At 44.5% G+C, this 25316-nt stretch overlaps 1 protein-coding gene across 2 annotated transcripts; it reads left to right on the forward strand.

Annotated features, from left to right (window-relative positions):
* Positions 1-257: 257 nt before the first annotated feature.
* KLHDC4 (kelch domain containing 4) lies at positions 258-24939 on the forward strand. Of its 2 annotated transcripts, XM_069968597.1 has the most exons (12): positions 258-368; positions 822-913; positions 2489-2567; positions 4645-4743; positions 13421-13557; positions 13998-14090; positions 14927-15080; positions 15994-16063; positions 20650-20858; positions 23402-23807; positions 24185-24307; positions 24392-24939. In XM_069968597.1, exons 1-12 carry the CDS (start codon positions 270-272, stop codon positions 24565-24567), a joined length of 1737 nt encoding a protein of 578 aa, XP_069824698.1. In that variant the 5' UTR covers positions 258-269; the 3' UTR covers positions 24568-24939. The 2 variants fall into 2 exon arrangements, with proteins under 2 accessions (XP_069824698.1, XP_069824699.1); XM_069968598.1 differs by lacking the exons at positions 258-368; positions 822-913 and having other exon boundaries at positions 2492-2544; positions 24392-24938.
* The last annotated feature ends 377 nt before the right edge of the window (positions 24940-25316 follow it).

A 25316-nucleotide genomic window follows, 5' to 3' on the forward strand; every position in this document is an offset into this window, starting at 1 on the left:
ACAGCTGACAACATAACGGGAGATACTAGTCCCGACCCCCCACCCTCACCCGGCCCTACACGCGGCTCTGTTCCGCTACTGGCTACCGTGTAATACAGTGCTATACCGTCTGGTCACATGACTCCACCCTTAGGCACAGCCCTCCTCCACTGACAGCAGTCACGTGGTAGTAATGACGTCATCTTCCGCTGCCTGGTCTGACACTGATGACGTCATCCTGGGCTCTGTCTGCAGTGTGATTCTTGGGAGTGTGCACGACCTGAGCTATCATGGGGAAGAAAGGCAAGAAGGAGAAAAAAGTGAAGGGAGCGGAGAAGACTGCTTCTAAGATGGAGAAGAAAGTATCCAAGAGATCTAAGAAGGATGAGGCGAGTTGGGGAGGGGGTGAGAACACGTGTCCCGGGGCACATAATGGCAGCTTGTCGGCTCCAGGATCCAGTATTCACAAGCCCTGATGGTTCTCTGCTCTGTTGCTGTCATCATTTTGCATAGTGCCTCCCATTGTTTATATGCAGTAGTCAGTGACCTAATAATCTGTAAGGGCTTGGTCACACCCTGATCTAATCTGTGTGGATGTACACTGGAGGATATCTGCAACAACATTATGGGGAGAAGTGAGGTGGTATTTTGGTTGTGATTGTGCAATTTGGTTGTTAGAAAGTGCGGTGATTTTCTGCATTGTGTAGACACTGACAAGATAATGCCCTGATTTGGAGATGGAAGTGTGCATGGATTCTGCATGCTCTAAGTGTAAGGAGGTGATTATTATGGAGGAACTATCAAAGTCTTAACATGTTCTCTTTTTGTCTCTTCTGCTGTAGGAGGATCTGGAGGCTTTAATAGCAGAATTCCAGTCACTGGATGCAAAGAAAACCCAAGTGGTAGAAACATCATGTCCACCACCGAGTCCCAGGTGAGACGACAATAAACCCTGCTGTATTATGACACCCTTAAGTATGTCACAAAAAAAGCACACAGCCACGATCTGAGGATAGTATCACACATGATAGACTTAGATTTACCAGCTCAACAGACAGTATTAGGGCTTCTTCACATCATGTCTGTGACGGCAAAATGTCAGAATAGCACTGGCCGTATAGATTTCAGTCACCCAAACATAGCTAGTGACCCTGCCCAGGTCATTTTCCGAGCATCTAAAAAACTCATATACACTCAGAAAATGACCCATACTACGTTTGGGCCTCCGAAATCACTGGGGCCTGTGTCTGTCTGTGCACAGATATTTTATTCTGAATCTCCAAAGCAGTTAAAAGGTTATCTTCTGTGCAGACCATGTATATTTAAGAAATGTATTCAGCAAAATTGTAGGTAGTGCTTTTTGGGACCTCTGGTGACCCTTCTTCAGACATGCCGGAGTCTGGAAGTGCAATCTATCAGGAAAGGACATGCATACTTGGATTGCTGATACAGCAACCAGGGACTCTGCAGGTCGCCTCACTTTCCGACCCCTTGGTAGCACTTGTTAAGTGTTAGATTTGGCGCCACAGTCAAGTCTTCAGGCTTTCCTTGAGGGGGCTGAGAACAGTCTACACAATGACAGACTGGTTATCCCAATGCAGCCATCATTACTGTTGACTAGTGGAGCCAAAAAGTGAGGCGACCTGTAGCGTCCCTGGTTGCTGTAGCAGCAATCCAAGTACGCATGTGTGAAGGCCCTTGCCTGAGGGATTGTACTTCCAGACTCCGGCATGTCTGAGACAGGGAAACCAGAGATCCCAAATCACGTTACCTATGATTTTGCTGAATAAATTTCTTAAATATACATGGTCTGTTGAGAAGATGCCTTTTTTTTTTGCTGCTTTCGATGTCTGTCTGTACCTGTGGGCATTACGAATGCTTACTTCTGCTGCAACTATGCTGTATGACATCAGCATCAATATTATATTCATAGTTGGTTTTGACACAACTAAGCAAGGTGAACGGTTATATAGAGGTTTCTTGGGCCCCATTGTATATTGAGATAGTGTAACCCTATGAGGTGCTATGCCCCCTTTTTCTTGAATATTGATTCTGACATTCGTTCACCTACTGATCAAGACATTAAACTGTTAACGAATTGCAAAAAAGGGCCGATTCAGCGATCTTTCATGCATCCCCTTCCTGTCTGGAGCTTTAGTTGTGCCAATATATGTGATCAATGCCTGTTTACATAGAGCATCAGGCCATCAGGACCCTAAACCTGTTCCCTCTGAATAGGGATTTGCTGATGCCTATCTATCCCATCCTCAACTAACACAGCAGCCGTTTTTTCCGACATCGGTATAAAGTGTATGCTCAGTAGACAGTATCACTTATGATAAGTGGCTCATCAGACAGTATACTACCTAAGCCACACAGTTACTTAGCTCTACAGACAGCATCAGACAGAAACCTGGATACATAGCATATAGACATGTAGATTATTGTATGATGCTGGATAACTTACCTTTGTTGAAATATAAAATAATTTTTTTTTCTCTCTGACCAGGTTAAACGCCTCTCTTACTCCGCATCCTGAGAAGGATGAACTTATTCTCTTTGGAGGTGAATATTTCAATGGCCAAAAAGTAAAGTACACCTTAATTTTTTCCAATTTTTAATGAGGTTAGCCTGTAAGGACTGTGATCTACAAATGTCAGCATGCTTCACAGATGGTTTTGTCTGTGGCTTTATATCTGATGTCTGGGCAATGGGGAGCCAGTGAAGGGATTGGCAGAGGGGAGAGGAGGATTAGTCGGGCAAGGGTATTAGATGATTAGAGAAGGATGTTGCAGTAGTCCAAGCAGGAGATTATGAGAGCATGTACCAGTAGTTTTGTGGAGTCAGGGTTGAGAAAAGAGCAGATACGGCAAATGCTTTTAAGGGGAAGGCAGCAGGAGGTGGTCAGGGCCTGAATGTGTGGTTTAAAAGACAGATTAGAATCAACGGTGACCCCAAGGCAGCGGACTTGGGGGACAGAGTGCAGCCATTGATTGTGATTGACAGATTAAATGGAGGGGTGGAGCAACATGGGGGAAAGATGATCAGTTCTGTTTTTTCCATGTTAAGTTTTAGAAAATGAGAGGAGAAGAAGGAAGATATAGCTGGATAGCAGGGAGGTGACACCATGGCCTGAGAGTTAGATCTGAGTGTCATCGCCATGCAGGTGGTACTTGAAGCTGTGGGATTTTATGATGTGTCCCAGGCCAAAGGTATAGATGGAGAAGAGAAGAGGCGTTAGGATGGAGCCTTGAGGGACACCAACAGTGAGGAGAGGAGGTGGAATGGGAGACCCTAAAAGCTCGGTTGGAGAGGTAAGAGGAGATTAAGAAAAAGGCCAATCTGGTGACACCAAGGGATGAAAGAGTTTGTTGGAGGAGGGAATGGTCAACTGTGTCAAAGGCAGAAAATGCGTCAAGAGGAAGGAGCACAGAGTATTGGTGTGAGGCTTTGGCATTTAGCAGATAATAAACAAAGTAAACTTACCTGTCCCCCTGCCTCCATATCGTCACTCCCAGGTCCCACTGACGGTCGCTTAATTTAAAATGTTACATCAAAGAATTCTTTGGGGCCCCTTATGCTCCACATGCAGCAGGAAGTTACTGTAAGTCACGTTACATACAGTTTTTGCTGCAGATTCACAACAGATTTCATCCTATATAGTGGATGGTTAGAATATGTGCTAAGAATCTGCTGCGCTTGCTTTTCTGTGGCTTATCTCTGCTACACGTGGCTATGTTTCCAAATCCCCTTCCTCATGAATTTTACTGTAAATTGTTGCAGATTTTTGGCTTGTCAGCACTTTTATTATTGAAGTGTTGCAGAATCTGTTGGTGCTATATAAATAAATGCACAATACAAATTATTATTATAATTATTATTAATAAATCACACTGTTTACTGATCACCATTAATAACATGTTTATTGTACTGTATGGGTATACCAAATACCGTATGTCGGGTTTTACTTTGTGGACTGAAACGATATTTATAAGACTTGCACTTAATGTCACTTTTTTTTTTTTTTTTATGTTTTTTCATTTGTGGCTTTTTACCTTTAAAGTACAGCATTTTGGGTAGATGTTTTAGGATTTTTTTTGGAGCTTTAGGAAAAGCTGTATCCCAAAAACAGCTGTTTTGCGCTGGGATGTATTTTGGGGGTAATAACTGGCAAAAAAGGAGGGCTGCTTCACCTGACTACCAGCCTTATAGGCTGTTTGCGGTGAGAAAGCTGCTATGCTTTCCCTATAGAGTTGTGAATAGTACACTGGAATGTCTTGTTTTAATCAATGTAAGGATGTGATTGTGATTACCACTAGAGGGTGATCTGTATAGAGCTAAACATGGCTCTGAACAACCTGAAATGTAACCAAATGCAGATCAGTCTCTGGCGGGAGTGTGTAAAGCATAGCTGTAGTTTCAGGATAATCTAATGTGTATGTGTGGAGAAGCATTATTTATGGCTGTTATCTTACACTTTTCTCTAGTAAGATACGTTACAAAGCTTCTTCTAGTCACCTGTACTATTTACTTATGCAAGGTTTGTTGGAATGATGGGTCCAGGGATTTTGTAGAGTAATTTAGGAGAAATATAGAACGCTCTAATATATAATAGTTTGTATTGTTTGTCTTTTTATAACTGTTTTATTGGTTTTTTTTTTTCAGACCTTCCTATACAACGAGCTGTACACCTATAACATAAAAAAGAACAGCTGGAGTAAAGTGGATATCCCAAACCCCCCACCACGGCGCTGTGCTCATCAGGTAATGTCTTCTCTCCATATTACATTGCATTTACTACAGTTGGTGAGTGTCTTCAGTGTTGTAGTTCAGACTTAATCCACTTGTATTTCCACAGGTTGAGATTACCCTTTTTAATTATGGGGATATTTGGGGAATATTTTTACTATGTAGTAGGCTCAGACTGTGGTAAAGGAAAAAAAGGAGTTATTCCTACAGTTAATTATTTTCCCCAGAATCCTTCATGACAACACTATGAAAGGAAGTTAAAACAAAGGGAGGGACTATATGGCGGTGCCCTCATGAAGGATTTGTGGAAACTACATTAATGGTAGAAAAAGTTCTTCCACCTTAAACCGCCCCCCCCCCCATGACGGCACCATGAAAGGAGCTCAGGCTGAGAAAATTACCCAAAGGACCTAACGTCTAAAAGTGAAGGCATAATCGGCTCATACATCCGTTCTCTAATGGTAGAAAAATGTGTGAAGAGAAGACCATACCACCGCTCTGCAAATTTGTTCTAGAGACGTGTCCTTTCTCTGCCTAAGAAGTGTGGATTGAGCCTTAATCTTTAGAGGACATTCTCTCCATTATAGCCGATCTGATCCAGACTGCTATTGTATCCTAAGAACTGCAAGAGAAGATGATTATCCAATCTCCTGTACATCCACTAAGTGAAATTATGATTTTTTTTCTCATTCTTTGGATCTGGACAAAATGACAGAAGTATTTATCTGTTAATTTCAGAAGAAGATTTTCAAACGACTCTGGATTATACCTAAGAATAATCTTGTCATACAACACTCGGGGGTATCATAGATAAAGCCTGTATTTCCCCTACTGTACAGGCTGTAGGTATAGCAGCTAAGCTGCTTTCCAAGTTATGAAGTTAAAGGGTTTATGCAGAGTTAGAGAAAACACAACTACTTTCATGCAAAAACAGCACCAACTCAGGTTGCGTGTGGTATTACAATTCAGCTCTACTAACTTCAATGGGCTTTGACCTGCAAAACCACACCCAAACTGAGGACAAGGGTGGTACTGTTGCTGGAAGAAAGTGGCCATATTTTTCTAACTCTTTTAATTTCTAAAGCAAGTAAGGATAGAGGGAGGTTCTGAGTAACTCATTTTGCAAATTTTTTTACCCAACTATTCTCTGAAAGGGGAAAGTTACATAAACCAGCTATCTGTACAATGATGGTGTCTACAACTAAGACCCAAGTCTACCCCTTGTTTGGAGAAAATCTAGAATTAAAAAGATGTCAAGATAATTAGTGTCAGATGCATTAAGGTTTACGCCTAAAGGAAGCCAGCAAAAAGTCTAAACTTTTTGTGGAAGGAAACCGCAAAAAAGGAGGAAATTAGAACTGCGCAAAAAAAAAAAAAAGCCAGCTTTTGATGCATCTGCCCCTAAATGTGCCAGGAACCCTGCTGAAGGGGATGTGGTCTGTGTGGAAGAGGAAGCATAAGGATTATTGTTAAGTTGTTCCAGTTTGGGGGATCAATTCCGTTTGATCCAACATGGAGCAACTAGGATTACTGTGGCTCCCCCTGTTCTGATCTTCCTTAGTACTGCAGTTATTGGAGGAAACAGAGGAAAGGCACATGCCAGCGGCGAATCCCAGTTCTGAGAGAAAGCACCCTTTTTTGTCTTCATTGTAGTTTTAAGAAATGCATCCTTCTCTCCTTGATAAAACAAAGAAAGAAGACTTAATTGCAGAGACCCACATATAACATGAGTGAGCCTTACTTACAGAACTTGCATTTTTTCCTGGTTCTGCAGGGTCACCGCATGGATTGGTAGGTGCATCCATCTTGCAGAGCATGGGTAGCATATAGTGTCTCCCCCTGTGCAAATGGGTGTACCTATTCACAGACAGAGAGATCAGGGTTACGTGGAACACGTTATCGTCGCTCCGGTATACATGAAACCTGCCACTTTCTACACTGAACCCCATAAGGAGTTCCTCCTGCAGATCCTCTATGCACAGGGCCGCCATCTGGAATTTAGTCGAAGTGTCTGTTCCCACCCCCCATTAACAAAAAACATAGAACGTATCTTTGACTCAGGGTCGACCTTTGGCGGGTGCACAGCGTGCATTACTCCCAGCTAGCTGGGACATGAGTGCTCCGGCAGACAAACAGCACACTTAACACACTTAACCTACTGTGCAACTACAACCCCCAGCATGCCTGGTCAGCCACTGCTAATATATTTAGTATACAGATACAATACAGCCTAGCCTGGATATTGTATACAGATACCATACAGCCCGGCTATAGCATACAGATATCATACAACCTGGATATAGTATACAGATAGCCATACAGCCTCACCCCCCAGACTCCATGTCCACAGAAATCAGCACAAATCGACACACACACACACACACACACACACTTCCGGGTTAAGCATCGGAGGGTGGAAACATGGGAAAGGGGGCCATTCACTTCAATAACACACGTTACAATGTTGTACAACTTTGTAATGTGTGTTATTTAGTGAAAGATTTTTATACACCGCACTACCCCTTTAATTGCCCTCATAGTGCTTCACAAAGTAATGGCACTTTGGTCCTTAAATACCATAGCAGAGCCCCCTCAGCCCCATATACACTGTAATAATCCCTCCTATGTCCTCATATACCCTGTAATAATTCCTATGTCCTCATATAACATAGCAGAGCCCCTCATATACTGTAATAATCCCTCCTATGTTCTCATACACCATAGCAGAGCCCCCTCAGCCCTCCATACACTGTAATAATCCCTCATATACCATATCAGAGCCCCCTCAGCCCCTCATACACTGTAATAATCCCTCCTATGTCCTCATATACCATAGCAGAGCCCCCTTAGCTCCATATACACTGTAATAATCCCTCCTATATCCTCATATACTATAGCAGAGCCCCCTCCACCCCATATACACTGTAATAATCCCTCCTATATCCTCATATACCATAGCAGAGCCCCCTCAGCCCCATATACACTGTAATAATCCCTCCTATATCCTCATATACTATAGCAGAGCCCCCTCCACCCCATATACACTGTAATAATCCCTCCTATATCCTCATATACCATAGCAGAGCCCCCTCAGCCCCATATACACTGTAATAATCCCTCCTATATCCTCATATACTATAGCAGAGCCCCCTCCACCCCATATACACTGTAATAATCCCTCCTATATCCTCATATACCATAGCAGAGCCCCCTCAGCCCCATATACACTAATAATCCCTCCTATATCCTCATATACTATAGCAGAGCCCCCTCCACCCCATATACACTGTAATAATCCCTCCTATGTCCTCATATACCATAGCAGAGCCCCCTCAGCCCCCCATACACTGTAAGGCTGGGTTAACACACAGTATATTTCAGGCAGTATTTGGTCCTCATGTCAGGTCCTCATAGCAACCAAAACCAGGAGTGGATTGAAAGCACAGAAAGGCTCTGTTCACATTATGTTTTAATTGAGTGGATGGCCGCCATTTAATGGCAAATATTTGCTGTTATCTTAAAAGAACGGCCGTTGCATTAAAATAATGGCAGTTATTTACTGTTATATGGTGGCCATCCATTCAATTACAACATTGTGTAAACAGATCCTTTCTGTGTTTTTAATCCACTCCTGGTTTTGGTTGCTATGAGGACATGACATGAGGACCAAATACTGCCTGAAATATACTGTGTGTGAACCCAGCCTAATAATCCCTCCTATATCCTCATATACTATAGCAGAGCCCCCACCAGCCCCTCATACACTGTAATAATCCACCCTATTTCCTCATATACCATAGCAGGGCCCCAGGGGCGTAACTAGAAATGGCTGGGCCCCATAGCAAACTTTTGATTGGGGCCCCCCCGCCCCACCCCCTCTCGATCGACCACTATGCCATCAACACACTCAGCTCTACACAGGTTCTGTACACCATATAAATTACAGTACAGTTACATCAGGTGACTTACAGGAGACGTCTTCTCTGATCGGAGTTCTTCCCTTTTCATTTTCTTTTCCATCTGCCCTGGGCCGTTATGAGAACCTTTCCGGGCCACGAATCCACAGAATCTGCCAGACAGACATATTAGGCTCCACACTCTGTCACCATCCTCATCTCTACCAACTGCACATCTGTATTGGCCCCTTTACACCCACATTTAGTGGGTAGGCTGACTCTATGTGATCCCATTTTAGTATATGGCCCTCCTCTCTGTCACCCCTCCTTATAGATAGCTTCCTTATGTTGCCCCCCCCGCTGTCCCCCTTATAGATGCCCCCCCATGTTGTCCCCTCATAGATGGTCCCCTATGTTGCCCCCCCTATAGATGGCCCCCTCTTCCCCTATATTGTCCCCTTATAGATGTTCCCCTCTCCCCCAATGTTGTACGTTTATATCCCCCTCTCCCCCTATGTTGTCCCCCTCTCCCCCTATGTTCTCCCCTTATAGATGGCCTGCTCTCCCCCTATGGTGTCCCCCCCTTATAGATGGCCCTCTCTCTCCCCCCCTTATAGATGTCCCCCTCCCCCCCTTCCTTATAGATGCCCCCTTCTCTTCTCCCCCCCCTTCCTTATAGATGCCCCCTTCTCTTCCCCCCCCCCCTTCCTTATAGATGCCCCCTTCTCTTGCGCCCCCTTCTCTCCCCCCCTTCCTTATAGATGCCCCCTTCTCTTCTCCCCCCCCCCTTCCTTATAGATGCCCCCTTCTCTTCCCCCCTTCCATATAGATGCCCCCTTCCTTATAGATGCCCCCTTCTCTTCTCCCCCCCCCCTTCCTTATAGATGCCCCCTTCTCTTCCCCCCTTCCATATAGATGCCCCCTTCCTTATAGATGCCCCCTTCTCTCCCCCCCCCCTTCCTTATAGATGCCCCCTCTCTTCCCCCCACCCTTCCTTATAGATGCCCCCTTCTCTCCCCCCCCCTTCCTTATAGATGCCCCCTTCTCTCCCCCCCTTCCTTATAGATGCCCCCTTCTCTCCCCCCCTTCCTTATAGATGCCCCCTTCTCCTCCCCCCCCCTTCCTTATAGATGCCCCCTTCTCTCCCCCCCCTTCCTTATAGATGCCCCCTTCTCCCCCCCCTTCCTTATAGATGCCCCCTTCTCTCCCCCCCCCTTCCTTATAGATGCCCCCTTCTCTTCCCCCCCTTCCTTATAGATGCCCCCTCTCTTCCCCCCCCTTCCTTATAGATGCCCCTTCTCTCCCCCCCACCCTTCCTTATAGATGCCCCCTTCTCTCCCCCCCACCCTTCCTTATAGATGCCCCCTTCTCTCCCCCCCACCCTTCCTTATAGATGCCCCCTTCTCTCCCCCCCTTCCTTATAGATGCCCCCTTCTCCTCCCCCCTTCCATATAGATGCCCCCTTCCTTATAGATGCCCCCTTCTCTCCCCCCCCTTCCTTATAGATGCCCCCTTCTCTCGCCCCCTTCCGAGGAAAGCAAGTTTAAAAAAAAGAAAAAAACTCACCTAACAACACGCTCCCCCGTCGAGCCTTTTTCCTGTCACCCCGTCTGATGCGTGGCTGTCGTCTGATGTCGCGTCCTAGCCCCGGCAGCGCGCGTATCATAGAGTTCTGTGTGGGCCTGTGGCCGCGACTTCCGGCACACGTCTCTGTGCCGGAAGTTGAACCGCAGCACAAGCCCACACAGAACTCTATGATACGCGCGCTGCCGGGGCTAGGACGCGGCATCAGACGGCAGCCGCGCATCAGACAGGGGGTGACAGGAGCGCTGTGGACCGGTCCCGTGCTCCTCCTGGCCCAGTGACTCCTTTTCCCTATGGTTGGGGAAAGGAGTCTCCGGGTCGGGAGGAGCACGGGACCGGCCCCCGGCTACAGCACCCGGGAGGCATGCTCAGCCGCCGGGTGCTGCAGGATATGTAAGCTCCAGGGGCCCGCGTCACGGGCCCCTGATGCGGCGGGGCCCCGTAGCAGCCGCTACGGCTGCTACGGCGGTAGTTCCGCCAGTGCAGGGCCCCCTCCGCCCCTCATACACTGTAATAATCCCTCCTATATCATCATATACCATAGCAGAGCCCCCTCAGCCCCTCATACACTGTAATAATGACCTGGGCTACATTGGGCTATAGGCAGGCACAGCAGAGCTGAGTTGTCTGGGCAGTAGGGACTGGTTCAGCAGTAGCAGATTTATATACTATTCCAGGATGGGCACACACACACTAACACTCGCACACACACTTACTCTATGCAGGGAAGCTCCGGGCCCGTGATGCAGTCTTCTGCTCCTCACACAGCAGCTTCGGGGGGGGCCTTTGTCTTTACCTCTTTCTGCCTGTGCGGTACAGCTGTAAGGAGCCTGTATGAAGGGAGGATGGACGACCAGGCCCCCCTGGATCCTAGTTTGAGGCCGGGCCCCTTACAGCTGTACCGCCAATACTGCCCTGATGGCGTCCCTGCCAATGCACAACTCACCGAGGCTGAAACAGCTTGGCTCCTTGGCACAAGGGGGACTCCAACCCAAGGAGGAATAAACCCCTCAGGCTCTGATCTGCTGGAAACAGCAATATTTCACGGCTACTGGCCATCTCTTTGACCCATCCATGTAGGGACAGAAAAACGCTAAGGAGAAAGGGGTGGGACTTCTTTTTAAACTCTGTTCCCTGTCCCTACAGTTATATTGGAGCATCCATGGTGCCATCCTAAAGGGAAACACTTTGGAACCAAAATGTTCTCTGTTCTGCCCTGCTCCCCCATCACTGCTGTGCCAACTGAACCTGATCCTACTGCATGGCCTTTCTAGGTTTGGTCTCTATACAGAGAAGTGTCGGCCAGTCATTGGCACTTACTTGTATCAAGACCAAGACCTGGAAGTGCCACACAGCGTGACCAGGCTCTGTCGGTGTAGGAAAGCTGGGCACAGTAAAAAGTATTCCCCTGGCAATCGATTAAAAAGGAGCTGCTGCACCTCACACCCATGGCTTGCATTAGTGCCTCTTGGCTATTTTTAAAAACCAACGCCAGAATGTTGGTAAATAATTTGATCAAACCATATTGCCTCATGTACCGCGTGCAGGTCTTCTGGCCCACATGGGTCCCTACACTAATACAACACTATGCCGGTCAGCGATTGCCAACCCTGCAAAGCAAGAGCCAACAGGGGAGAGGGGGCCACAGAATGACCCTGCAACCACACTGTCACAGGACCAAACCCTAGGTTTGCATTCTTTATACATTGTACTTGCACTGATATATTTTAAACACACAAAAACACAGAAAAATGCAACAGCTCACTGCAACAGCAAGATACAGACCCACCACAGACATGAAAATAGTTAAAAGCAGCCCCCCCAACTTAAAAAAAAAAATAATTCCCAAACAGCGTAAACTGCCTCACCAGGATAAGGTGGACTCATATCGAGGCAGACCCTACACTGTAATGGCCTCTCCATGGCGTGTAATACGCCTATGCTCTGGGCATGCAAGATCCGTCTGATATATTTTAACAAACAATCAGAATTGGAGAGATGTGTGATACCGATGAGTTTAGCTTAGAAGTTTACAGGAGAAGAAGAATGTTACCATTCACTGGCTGCAAGTGGAGATCTTGATATTGGTAAAAAATTGGTAAGAAACACAAAAGTATATTAGAAATGTATACAGTGACTGACTTATTTTGCTGGTTGACTTTCTCTGTGGATGTTTGCACTATTAAGCCACGGCATCTCTTTAGTTAATTCTGCTTTGACGCCTGTTGATATGGTAATGCTAGGGTAGGTATTCTGGCATGGACACTGGGGGTTCCATCCTCCCCCTGTCACACTGTATAAAGCTCTGTACGCCTAATGAGTGGGTGTGCCAGTTGCAAAGCTGAGAGAGGACATGTGGGCGTTCACAGCAATGACAAGCACAGAAGCTTCTTCAGCATCATCTTAAAGAGCCCACAACATGTATAAAGTAACAAATCACAGCACCTCTATTCTACAGCCAGTAAGGCTTTAGGATACAACATATGATTATATGCAGCTTTTTAAACAAATTAAATTAATATCTATTTAATCCTTTTCCTTATTAGTGTGAATAAATTTAAATCAATTCTATTCAATCAAATGCAATTTCAAAAATGTAAGTGTAATGGACTTCATGGCACCTTTAGTCATATGACATTAACATCTATAGGAGTACACAATTTGGTGCCTCAGTGCTACTGGGAATAACATAATGTGAGAATTTAGAAGGTCAGATGAAAGAGGAAAAAAATAAAGTTGTGCGATATCACACAAAAAGGGTAATCATTTTGTGTAATCCTGTCTGAAATGGGCATCACAATGGTATAGCGGGGCAACAATAAATCCTAATTGTTCTCAGTAGCACTAATGACACCCAAGCCAAACATATAATACTACAAATTGCCTGTAGGTGGCACTCTAGCTGCACAGTCCTGACTTTTGCTGACACTGCAGGTTGTTGATGTGTACATGGCTTCCTGGATTATGGCCACAGATTGAAATATGTCCCTCAGTTATGAAAAGAGCATGGCACTCACTGGCCCTACACATATGTGATAAATCCCATCAGATTTGACACTTTGTTCTCATTGCTAAGCGTCGATGACAAGTGTTTAGGTTCTATGAGGCTCATGTATTAAGGCTATATCCAAAGCAGCACAAACCATGTACATCATGTTTCTTATGTATCTTCCCCTCCACACCCCTCACTAAGTATCTTCCTCTCTTGGCAGGCAGTGGCAGTCCCTCAGGCTGGGGGACAGCTGTGGGTCTTCGGAGGGGAGTTTGCATCTCCCGATGGGGAACAGTTTTACCATTACAAGGACCTCTGGGTACTTCACCTCAATACCAAAACATGGGAGCAGATAAAGTAAGATAACGGTCGGTTGTTTCTCCTTCATGTAAATCTGCATCTCTTGTACTGCAACTCTTGTCCAATCACTTTTACTCTCACGTAGAGCCTCAAGTCTTTACCTTCCATTATATTGTTAGGTTATGTTCACACACAGTGTTTCCCTCCGTATTTTGGTCAGTATTTTCTCAACCAAAATCAGAAGTGTAATTGACAGGGCAAAACTATAATGGAAAGATTTGCACAGCTTCTGTGGGTAGGTGACCACCAATATAGCCACTGTTACTGTGGCAGTCCCTAAATTCTGAGGTATTCTAATTTGAATCCCCTTCCTTTATATAGCTGAGTGGTGTCAAGCCCTAATGGGGACTAAATAAACAATGATCAAGGATATAAAGTATCTGCACAATTTAGGGATGTATTTGTTGATGTGTTTCACATACATGTCTACTGTGTAGATCCCCAGGAGGACCCTCTGGAAGAAGTGGCCACCGCATGTTGTATTCTAAGAAGCAGCTTATAGTGTTTGGAGGATTTCATGAAAGCACAAGGTGAGAGCCTTAGTTAGTGACATGCCCATCCTCAGACCCACACTTGCCATAGAAAGGGTGTTAAAAGTCTGTTGGGAGATCTCTGAGTAGTGTGCGACCAACTCATCTCTAACCTGCTTTCGGCCTTCAGCTGTGGCGAAACTCCTACTTCAAGCATAGACTAAAATTCTTACAGATGTTGTTCTGCAGCAGCTGGAGAGCCACATGTTGAGGAATTCATGGTGTCAAGCTACCATAATGCATTAACTGTTCTTATTTCCATCATGGGGCCTTCAATCCACCCTCATCTACTTTGTGCCCCTAGTTAAAGGGACATGCTGATTTTATATAAAGTGGAAGTATGAGCAGGTTGGACAAATCTAACCTACTGATAACTCCCTATTGCGCATGGGGTGCTGAGGAAGAAGGTATGTCTCTTACCATCATCCTCCGCACCGTTCCTGTGCCGCTTGTGGTGTCGGGGTAGGGTTCCCGCCCTTAGAGTGCAGATCCACCAGATCGGATGGATCCTTTGGAGCATTGCCCCCGCCCTCAGTGCTCCAAACAGCCTTACCGGACACAAGGTTACACTACAAACTGCATGGGAACAGCTAGAGGATGAAGGTAAGAGACATACAGATTTGTCTAACCTGCTGATAGTTCCCCTTTGATAATTTTGAGGGAGATTTATTAATCCCTAGACACAAAATTACACGCACACATTTTTGACTAGGCCTCTTATGCTGAAAAAATTGTGATTTGCAGTCTTTATTATTTCAGCCAGTAGCGTGTAAGTACACACCAATACCTTTTAACACCTATTAAGACACTTCCTTTGCTATTGATACTCTTTTTAGGGATTACATTTATTATAACGACTTGTACACATTTAACCTGGACTCCTTCACTTGGGCGAAGATCTCACCATCTGGCACTGGCCCTTCACCGCGGTCGGGATGTCAGTTGACCCAGGATGGAGGTGTTGTTATCTATGGGGGATATTCTAAGCTGGTGAGACTTTCAACATATTACTTTCTGTAGAATCAGTGCCGACATAAAACTGGGGGGCAGTGACCTGCAAATATAGAAACCTAGGACAGTGCAAAACCGTGTCAAGAGACCCAATCACTATTGGTAACAAGTATGGATAAAAAAGTTTCTTGAGGTTAATTTAACATAAATTTGGTTTTAACAGAAAACATATAGTCATATATAGTGGTCATTCCTCTAACCTGAAGTAACTGATAACGGAGCAATCTGTTCTAAAAACTTTTTAACCCCCGCCAGAATTTTTGATAAAAGGGAACAATAGACTGTATTCAGGTGTCCTAGAGTCATCCTCTTACCACACTATAATGGCTAATAACAGGGCTTCAGAAACTAAGAGTGTATTTGCCCTCCATTGGCCCGGTATATAACAATATACTACGTTAAAATAATTTATAGTGGCAGTCTGTGGATGATATATTGTGCTGTGCGCCTATACAACCTTATTTTGGAGGTACACATTTGGAACATTTCCCAGCATATATAAAATGGTAGACCTTAACTTGATGCGAGCTGGGCCTCATGGTCAGCTTTTCTTTTGGGCGTCAGCCAGAGTTAATTTGTCCTACAGTCAGCCGTGCTTTGGTTTGAAATGGCTGATATCATGAAATAATAAATTAGGGTCCTTTTTACATGGCCTGATACGGGGCAGTGCAAGGACGTAAGTGAGCGTCGATCAGCGAGATCAGTGCTTGTTTGCAGTGATTTGCGATCAGCTGAGGAGCAGGCGTTTTCTCGCTCCTCAGCTGATTGCTGATGCTTACACAGGCTGATTATAGGCCAAGAGAGCACTTTCTAGCGATAATCGGCCCATGTAAAAGGGGCTTTACATTCAACTGCTTGTTAGCCTAATTTGTGTGTTTGTTGTGCTCCCCAGAGAGTGAAGAAGGATGTAGACAAAGGGACAGTGCACACAGACATGTTCCTGCTGAAGATGGAAAGTGCAGGTGAGCAGTCCTATCTGACCTCGAAATATACTTTGATCAGTCACCCTGAGTTCTATTTTACTTTATCACCTACTGAAGTAATAAAGGCAGGGTAACATAGTCATAGCCATTACATTACCAGCTAACTTTCCCACAAGAAACAGTTCTGCAGTCATGTATACAGCTACACTCTTTATACACTCTTCTATTGCTCTACTTTTGTGTTAGCCTGTACTTCAAATCTATACACAGCATTGGCTGCCTGAAACACCCCTTGCTAGGGTCCCAAATTATCCAGGGCAAAGACCCCCTTTTGCTATCTGACCTGCGGTCAAGCTAGAGATTGCTATTGTATGTATTTGTGGGTCATGAACTGCTGTTGGAGTCCTCATCTCCTATCAGACCCCACAGCTTCAGGTAGTCCCGTGACCAGTAGCGGATTATAATAGGTCTGTTTCGGGCGGTAGCCCGGGGCCCTGAGGTCCTGGGGGGCCCATGGCCCCCCAAACAGACTTATACTTTCAGTTTTTTGCACAAATTAGGGCAAAACTGCAGCCCGGAGACAATGCAGTAACATTACAGAACATACTGAAGGACCTTATCATGTGACAGTGATGTCATCACAGGTCCTTAACAGGCTGCATTATAGAAGAAAAAGCTAAAGCTAGTGCTGCCATAGTTACAGTGGGTTGGGGGGGGGGGGGCAAGCTTGGTGAACAGCCCAGGGCCCATGGTAAAGTTAATTCGCCCCTGCCTGTGATGCTGAAGAAAAGGAGTGGAGGATGTGCAGCAATACAGTGTAATGGTACGCATGCTTCATTCTAACTCTACAAGGTCACTATATGAGCTTACTGACACTGTGGGCTGTAATTAAGCCCTTGTGTGGGCCTTCCCCTACTGTGCCTCTTCTAGTAAACAGTGCATTGGTAGGCAAAAAGATTGGGGGAGTGACCATCTTAGGGCTCTATTACACCGAGCAATAATCGGCCGAGTCAGGCCATTTTGGCCGATTATGGCTCCATGTAATAAAGACAACAATCAGCTGATGAAACGGTCATTGGCTGATCGTTTCTTTAGGTCCAGATCTAAAATCGTGTAATAGCGATCCTTGCCTGACGGCTTGTGACTTTGTAAAAAAACTAAAATAAACTCCTATATACATCCCCACACTCCCTGATGTCCTGCTAGCTTCGGCCTGCTCCGTGCACTGTTTGAATTGACAGGCTGCTCAGCCAATCACTGCCTTTATTTACAAGGGCTGCACGGACATTGCTAACAATGTCCGTGCAGTCCTTGCTGCCCGATTATCGGGCTGTAAATGGGCTCAGTAAGCGAGCTCTCGCTTACATAAAGTCATCAGGCTGTATAATAGGGCCCTTATTCATGATCTGTATCAGTACATTAAAGGGGTTATCCAGCATTAGAAAAACATGGCCACTTTCTTCCAGAGACAGCACCACTCTTGACTCCAGTTTGGGTGTAGGTTTTGTAACTCAATTCTATTGAAATGAATGGAGCCTAATTGCAAACCACACCTAAACTGAAGACAAGAGTAGTACTGTCTCTGGGAGAAAGTGGCCATGTTTTTCTAACGCTGGATAGGTTCTTTTTGAAAAGTTCATCCGGATCTTTCTGATTCATAAACAGTGCTCATAAAGCAGCACTAAGAAAAGATACCTTTATTACTCTATTGCAATGTTTCAGCTCCAAGCTTTTGCTTAAGAAAGGCTCTTTTTGTCTTTAGTGCTCCTCTACTGCAAATCCTTCTGTTTATTAACCAGAAAGATTAGTATAAACGGTGCTAAGGTTCTGAGCATAAAACTGTGACTATAGATGGTAAGAATAACCCTGTGAACATCACCAGTCGCAGTGCTGGCATTGAGCCGGAACGGCGATTGCAATATATTTGCACATGTCTATCCACAGCCTTAACATTTAAGATGTGAAATTATAATTCATTCTCCAGTCTCTGATTAGTAGCCCCCCACCCTCATCAAGTGTTATATCACAAGTGGGCTGGTGCTGCCTTCACCCAGCCCACACAACAGCATTCAGCTGGTAAACAGTTTGATGCCAGGCTCCCTAACTAGTAATTACAGACTCAAGCAGGCCGGCTGCAGCGTGCTGTAACTTGAGAAACAATAAGTAAGGAGGGTCCTGGGGGTCTGTGGCTGTGTACCCAGGAGGTAATATCAGTGTATGACTAGCAGTTTCTTATGCTTCATGCTGCAAAAACATGTCCATGTGCAGTTCCCATAATCTAAACCATAGCAGTAGGATGGCAAACATGCCCTTTCATCTGCAGCAGTTAAGATCTTCTTCTCAAACTTACTCACAGAGACAATATAGAGGGGATTTTCCAAGACCAGCGTCTAACATGCCATTTTTAAAGTGTTCCTCCATTGGTGGAGGTGAAAAATCATAGCACTGTCTTTTCTCTTTCACCTCATAATAACAAAAAAAATAAAAAACATGCACAGATGCTGCCATAGAATAAAAATGTACAAGCTTTTTTAATTAATCATAATCAATAAAATCCTATAAAAAGGCATCAAGCCCAGCTGCGGTGTCTGATACCGTGGTCAGGCAACACACACCGAGAGTGAAGTTAAAGAAGAACTCCATGTAGAGGTTAAAAAAAAAATGAAACTTCTGCAGAAGCATACAGCATTACTTACCTATTTATCCCAGTTTTGAAACTACCAAAAATCTGTTTGTTTGGGGGGGGGGGGGGGGGGATGATTTGGTATGGCACTGGGTCTCGCACTAGAGACAAGAGCTATAGAGATGCAAAGGGATGCTTTATCTGATAATGTATAGTTATAAGCAATGAAGACAACGGGTACTCGGAAACCTGTGCAGGTGCCGAATAAAATAGATTTACATTAGAAAAATAACAAATCAGGTGCGAGTGTAATGCACAACCACTTTTTTAACTTGGCGCAGGATGTTAAAAAGTTTTAGGCCGGGTTCACACAACGTATGACACCAGACTTTATGTGACCCGGCTGTGTCACAGAACCGCCAGTGTCAGTGAAGATCATCTGACCGCATGATCTTCATTTGTACTAAATTGAGATGTGGGCGCATCCCAATTCACCATAGCCAACAATAGAGAGTGCGGCCGCCATTGTGTGACCTGTCAGGCTTGTGTCAGGCGCACAAAACTGACATGTCAGTTTTTCATGCGGCCGCTAGGGATCCCCTCTAACTGCAGTGCACGTAAGTTGTGTATTATTCACAGCCATTGTTGTACATCGGCAACAACGGCTGTGATTAATACCCAACTTATGTTGTGTGAACATGGCCTTAAAATGTTTGCACAAAGCAGGAGTTTTCACAAATGTCTTGCATCCCACATTTTTTTTTTTATGGAAAATCTGTTTTTATTAATCTCTCACACGATACACAATCAGTACATAGGTACATAGACAACGTGAATAAAGTATATACAGCATTAGCGAGAGAGTGTTTTTCATTTCAAGACCCCGAGAGGTCGCAAGTTCCACCAAATACCACATACCCACATTTTTTTAAAAACAAATATGGCAAGTGCAGGGATGATAAATAACCCCCCCCCCCCCCCCCCCCCCAAAAAAAAAAAAAAAAATAAATAAATAAGGTTTTTATATTGTAAGGGAAGGTCTTAAAAAGGTTTTATCCAAGTGAAGCCTCATTGCTGTACAGTGGAAGTTGTGCATCTTCCCTTTGAACTTTGTTTGAGTTCTTCACCAGTTCCATGAACTGTTTGCTCTCAGTGTTTGGAAACATGTTTCTTGATATTCACTGTCTGAAAACATTGGATATTTGGTACAGACAATCCTGTAAAGTAAATATTGATGCATTTTCACAGACCCAGGAAGGGGTGTAAATATGCATTATTGGTGTGCTTAGCTCACTAAGGATAGTCTAAACTAGATACAATTGTAACAAACCATCAGCTTGATCATCCTGTGTGTAACCCGCGAAGCATCTGTGTAAAGACCAAATTAAAACAGATGGTCCTGTATGTGCAGTGCAATGGTGGCAGTGTCCACCGGAGTCCACCAGGGGGCGCTGCCATACATACTAGGATGAATCTATGATGGTAAAGACTGTAGCTAGAATCAGGACTGTTGCATCAACCAGCTGATCTGTCCTCATCTGAATAAACAAATATCCAGGGGGCCCACAGACGATACTGGGAGCATATGGAAGGAACCATGTGATTAAGCTTCAGAAAAATATTCTACAAAATAGACTCTTCAAAGAGGAACCAATACTGATAGAGCTACAGAGGGGGCAATGGATCAGACCGACACAGTATGTTACTATTAGAATACATTTTATCTGCTTCTGGGAAAGCTGGGTTTCCAGCAATATGGCTGCCAATATAATTTCTGCAGGAGATGTCTCTCATTTTTCCAGTCTTGATTCGCTGCTGGTTAATAAAGTATATTTGCTTTCTGAATTCTGGGAAGTTACCATGTTGTCATCCAGCTTTTCCAGAAATGAGCAAGCAAATGACCAAAATTTCTGAGCAGAGAACAACTAGAGAGTAACCATGGGTCATCATTCTTATTGTCTTTGCTATAGTCAGTTTTGTTGTTCTTTTCCTAATTTTACAGAGAAATGGATGTGGAGTCGTCTGAACCCCTCTGGCGTGAAGCCCACTCCCAGGACTGGCTTCTCCATGGTTGTGGGACCCAACAATCGCAGCATTCTCTTTGGAGGAGTCTACGATGAGGAGGAGGAGGAGACCATTGAAGGAGACTTTTTTAACGACCTTTACTTTTATGACCAGGGAAAGAATCGATGGTTCGCTGCACAGCTTAAGGTAGATTTACATTTATCATAGCCCTATAGGGCTATAATTGACATTGTAGTATAATATTGGAGTGTGCTGCCCAATTTTGAAATCGTATATGCCATGCAGCATAGCACCCCAATATCCATTTCATTTTAATGGTTTACTCAGGGAGTATTGTATTGTCTATCCTGGACCATTAAAATGGAAGATGGTTTTGCCAATTTACTTGAATTTTGCCCCCTTCCAGCAAATAAAGGGAACCTGTGATCACTTTTATTCTGCCATTCCAGCAGTGTGGTCCAGGTAGCATGTACATGATGACAGGTTTTCCTTTAAGTTAAAGGGGTACTCCGGGCCAGCTTACTTTGGAATGAAGTTCAGCCGCCGGAAACCTGATGTCACAGCCCGGCTGTGTTCAAGTGCTACCATTCCATGCTGTGACGTCTGTTGCAGAGGGCGTCTCTTACTTCAGGCTGTGCCACAGGGCAGCACAGCATGAAGCAAGAGAGGCCCTCTGTAGCGGACGTCACTGCACAGAATGATATTACTGGAACGCAGCCTTCCAGTGGCTGAGCTCCATTGGGGGCTGGGGGCACCACACCACCTCATTGTAACTATTTACTTCATTCCCTTGGGGCTAGAACTCCCTTCACATTGACAGGGAAGCTGGTTCAAGGGGGGAGGGGGAGGGGTGTTGTTGCTTTATGGCGGGCGGGGGGAGGGTGGGGGATCTGTTTGGTTTGTTTGTAAACAAAAAGACACGCTTTGTGTGTGTGGTAAAATCTGTTTAATAAAAACAATCTGATTAAAAAAAAAGAACTTTCTACACATTGCCCCCTCTGAGGCCACAATGTATATTTTTTAGCCCCTGAGGATAAAATTTTTGGGGACACATCTGTGATCTAGTTCTTAGTTGTGTAGCAGCTACTCCGGCTGGAGCCTTTTTTAATACATGCCCGGGGATGAGTCATTTGAAAATAATAAAGCGCACTTACCTTCCCCGACTCCTGCAGCGCTGTCGATTTGTTATCAATCTGACTTGTTACCAATCTGACCTGTTGTTGTGAAATTGGTGTCCAGCCCCTGATTGGCAGCCAAACGGTAATATGGAATGGTAAGATGTTGCTGCGGCAGTTGGGGAGGTAAGTGCACTTCCCCGGATATATATATTAAAAAAGGCTCCCATCTGGAGTACCACTTTAACATCTTTCACAGCTACACTGTTCTCTAGTATGAACTAAAAGTTCCCCTGATACCACATAAATTATAAAGAAGTTACAGTTTTCACAATAAATGATGTAAGTAGTACTGTATGATACAGTTTAGTGTCTGATCCTGAATTCACGCTCACCACCCACTGCTGCAAATGTGGTTGCATTGTTAGAACTCGATTACCACATTCTTAGTGTGGTCCTCTTGTTTTTAAGGGTTATGGAGTTTCACCACCTAGTAGCTTTTGACCAGCAAATCTTTAATTTATACCAAATTCTATTAACTAAAGCAAAGAACGGTGATGGCTCCATTTTCAATATAGACCTTTGTTTTATCATCTGACAGACTGTTAAAGGGGTTTTTGAGTTTAATTCTGCAACTTTCTGGCATACTGTGTATTTAAATATAAAGCCTTGGTTGTGAGTCTTAAAACCCAGGAATAGCCAGATATCCCTACAGGGACGGAACCCTGTTGCCAAGGGGTGCTTCACAGTGGGCAGATCACCAAACCACCCTGATTCATAGCACCTTAAAGAGGATGTACCACCAGGTATGTCCTCTTTAACCTGACACAGGGATAGAACGGCGCTGTCACGGGGAAGCCGGTGCCGCGGTTCGAAATTAGAATCAAAGGAGCCGCGTCATAGAGGGGAGGGAATTCCCTCCCACTGGGGGCGGGCCAGCCTACCTCCAGTGCTTGAGCACCGGCCGGTAACCGTGAAAAGAACGGCGCTGTACAGGGGAACCGGACAGCGGTTCTAAAAACGGACTGCAGCGCCGGCTTCTCTGTGACTGCACCATTCTATCCCTGTGTCAGGTTAAAGAGGACGTACCTGGTGGTACATCCTCTTTAAGTCCCACTCGTGTATCAGGGTGGTTTGGTGTCAGTCTAACTCATTTGCAGGTATTACAACATGACAAGGGATTACCAAAGCCAATCATCCATCCACAGACAGCTGTCTCAGGGTATTGCCCCTCGTCAGTGTGGAGTAGGATTCTGGCCAATAAATATGCAAAATTTTAGTTAATACTCTATTGAATCGCTGATCTCCTTAAGCTCAGTGATTATTGTGTTTTGTTATACTGTGTATTTAAATCCTTCTTCATATGCAAGCTGTCTGCTTTCAGTCAGTGAGTGTGAATATTTGTGTTTACATATAGAGACTGAAAACCTGTTCTGACCTCATACTTCCCAATTTAGGATTTGTTACATTTATATTCAATCTACCTATTCCTCTAGACCCCAAACTGATACCTTTTACCTGTAGTGATATCTGATACTGGTAACAAATACAGGAAAGAGATTTGTGCTGAACAGTCCTTTTGATAACTAGGCCTTTGACCTTTCTCAAATTCAGGGGTACAGGTCAGATCGGAAGAAGAGGCGGCGTGGAGATAAAACTATGGAGGCAGAACCATCTGAGGCAAAAGCCCAGAGTGCAGCAGAACCTATTGAGATCATAAAGGAAATTGTGGCTGAAGATGGGACAGTGATGACCGTCAAGCAAGTGATCTCAAGCCAGCAACCTCAAGCTAATGATGATAATGACAGCGAGGAAGAAGAGGAGGACAAGGAGGAAGCTGTAGGACCACAGGTGGAGCCCTGTCCAAGATCCAGCAGCATGATGGCTGTCAAACATGGCATCCTGTACTTGTATGGTGGGATGTTTGAAGTTGGTGACCGACAGTTCACTCTGAATGACCTTTACAGCCTCGATCTCCATAAAATGGAAGAATGGAAAGTACTTGTGGAGATGGATCCAAGTAAGTGCATGTAGAGCGGCCATGTAAACATCATATGTATATTAAATACCTGACATATAAATAGAGCATAATCACTGTATAATGCAAAGTTCTGCTAATATCTGGCAAATTTTTTTGAAAAACTGAAGTACACAGTCTAAAGGGCTAATAGGTCAAAAGGATTCTACCTTGAATGTTTGTTCTCATTCACTGACAGCAAGTGGAACTCTTGAAAATGGTGGGCACTTTAAAGTCTGTTTAAATTCTTTTAACAGGTGCGGTGTTGGCACATTGCAATTCAGCATAAATCTCCTGATTTGCTGTAACCTAATGACATATTTTGTCATAATAATTGTAGTGACATCTGTTATGGTGTTTTTTTTTCCTTTGTTGTGCAGAGACCCAAGAATGGTTGGGTGAATCTGACTCTGAGGAAGAAGAAGGTGCCGAGGGGGGAGAGGAGGAGGACGATGAGGAGGAAGAAGAAGAAGAAGAAGACGAAAGCGAGGAGGAGGACAGTGGTGAGTGCAGTATCTTGTAAGATGATTGTAATTTCCAGTAGACTGGCTTAATGAGTCTCCTATTTTTTTTATTCCTACTGGCAGATGAAGAACACCCCCCAGTGGAACCCCATGAGAAGTATTCCAATTATTTGCCCCGCACAGAACAACATTGGGTCCAGCTCGCTCGAGCAAACATGGGCCCTGAAGCCAAAGAGAAGAAAGTCCTTAAAGTAGCACATGCCATGGCAAAGACATTTTATGAATTTAGAGATAAATAGCACCATGGAGGACAATGTAATAACTGCAAAGGCTTCTAATGGAAATCTGTACAATGGGATGGTGCTGCCACATTGTCAGGGTCACAGTCCCTGTTTAATCATAGCTTCTGACTCTCAGGTGGCCTTATTAACATTAGGGTGCAGACAGCCACTTTTAACCAGAAGTGGTACCATTTGACCCAGAGATGTCACTGAAATGTCCATTGGTTTTGATAAACTTTAACAAATAAAAATGGTTAAAAAATAGAAATAAAGAACCATTATTTGCCATTGCAGGATCAGCAAATTGACAGATATTTGTTGTATATGAAAAGAACATAGTAAAATCCATCTTAAATGTAGCCCATAGATTCTATGAATCCAGTACATAAGTCCTTTTAAAGGGGTTATCCAGTGCTACAAAAACATGGCCACTTTCTTTCAGAGACAGCACAACTCTTGTCTCCAGTTCAGGTGCGGTTTGCAATTAAGCTCCATTCATTTCAATGGAACTGAGCAGCAAACCCCGCCCAAGCTGGAGACAAGCGCTGGGCTGTCTCTGGATGAAAGTGACCATGTTTTTGTAGCGCTGGATAACCCCTTTAATGAAGTGAATTTTATATCCTTTTTTGATTGATAATCCAGTCTTGTGGTTCTGCCTGGATTGAAGCAGTTGTACTGTAATAATTATAACCATACTGTATATTGTGCCTTCATGATGTGGGCTTCTATCATGATTAGTGATGGGATTTGTTCTGCCTCCTCTCCCA

Source organism: Dendropsophus ebraccatus, chromosome 4 (assembly GCF_027789765.1).
Source record: "Dendropsophus ebraccatus isolate aDenEbr1 chromosome 4, aDenEbr1.pat, whole genome shotgun sequence".
Taxonomy (NCBI): Eukaryota; Metazoa; Chordata; class Amphibia; order Anura; family Hylidae; genus Dendropsophus; species Dendropsophus ebraccatus.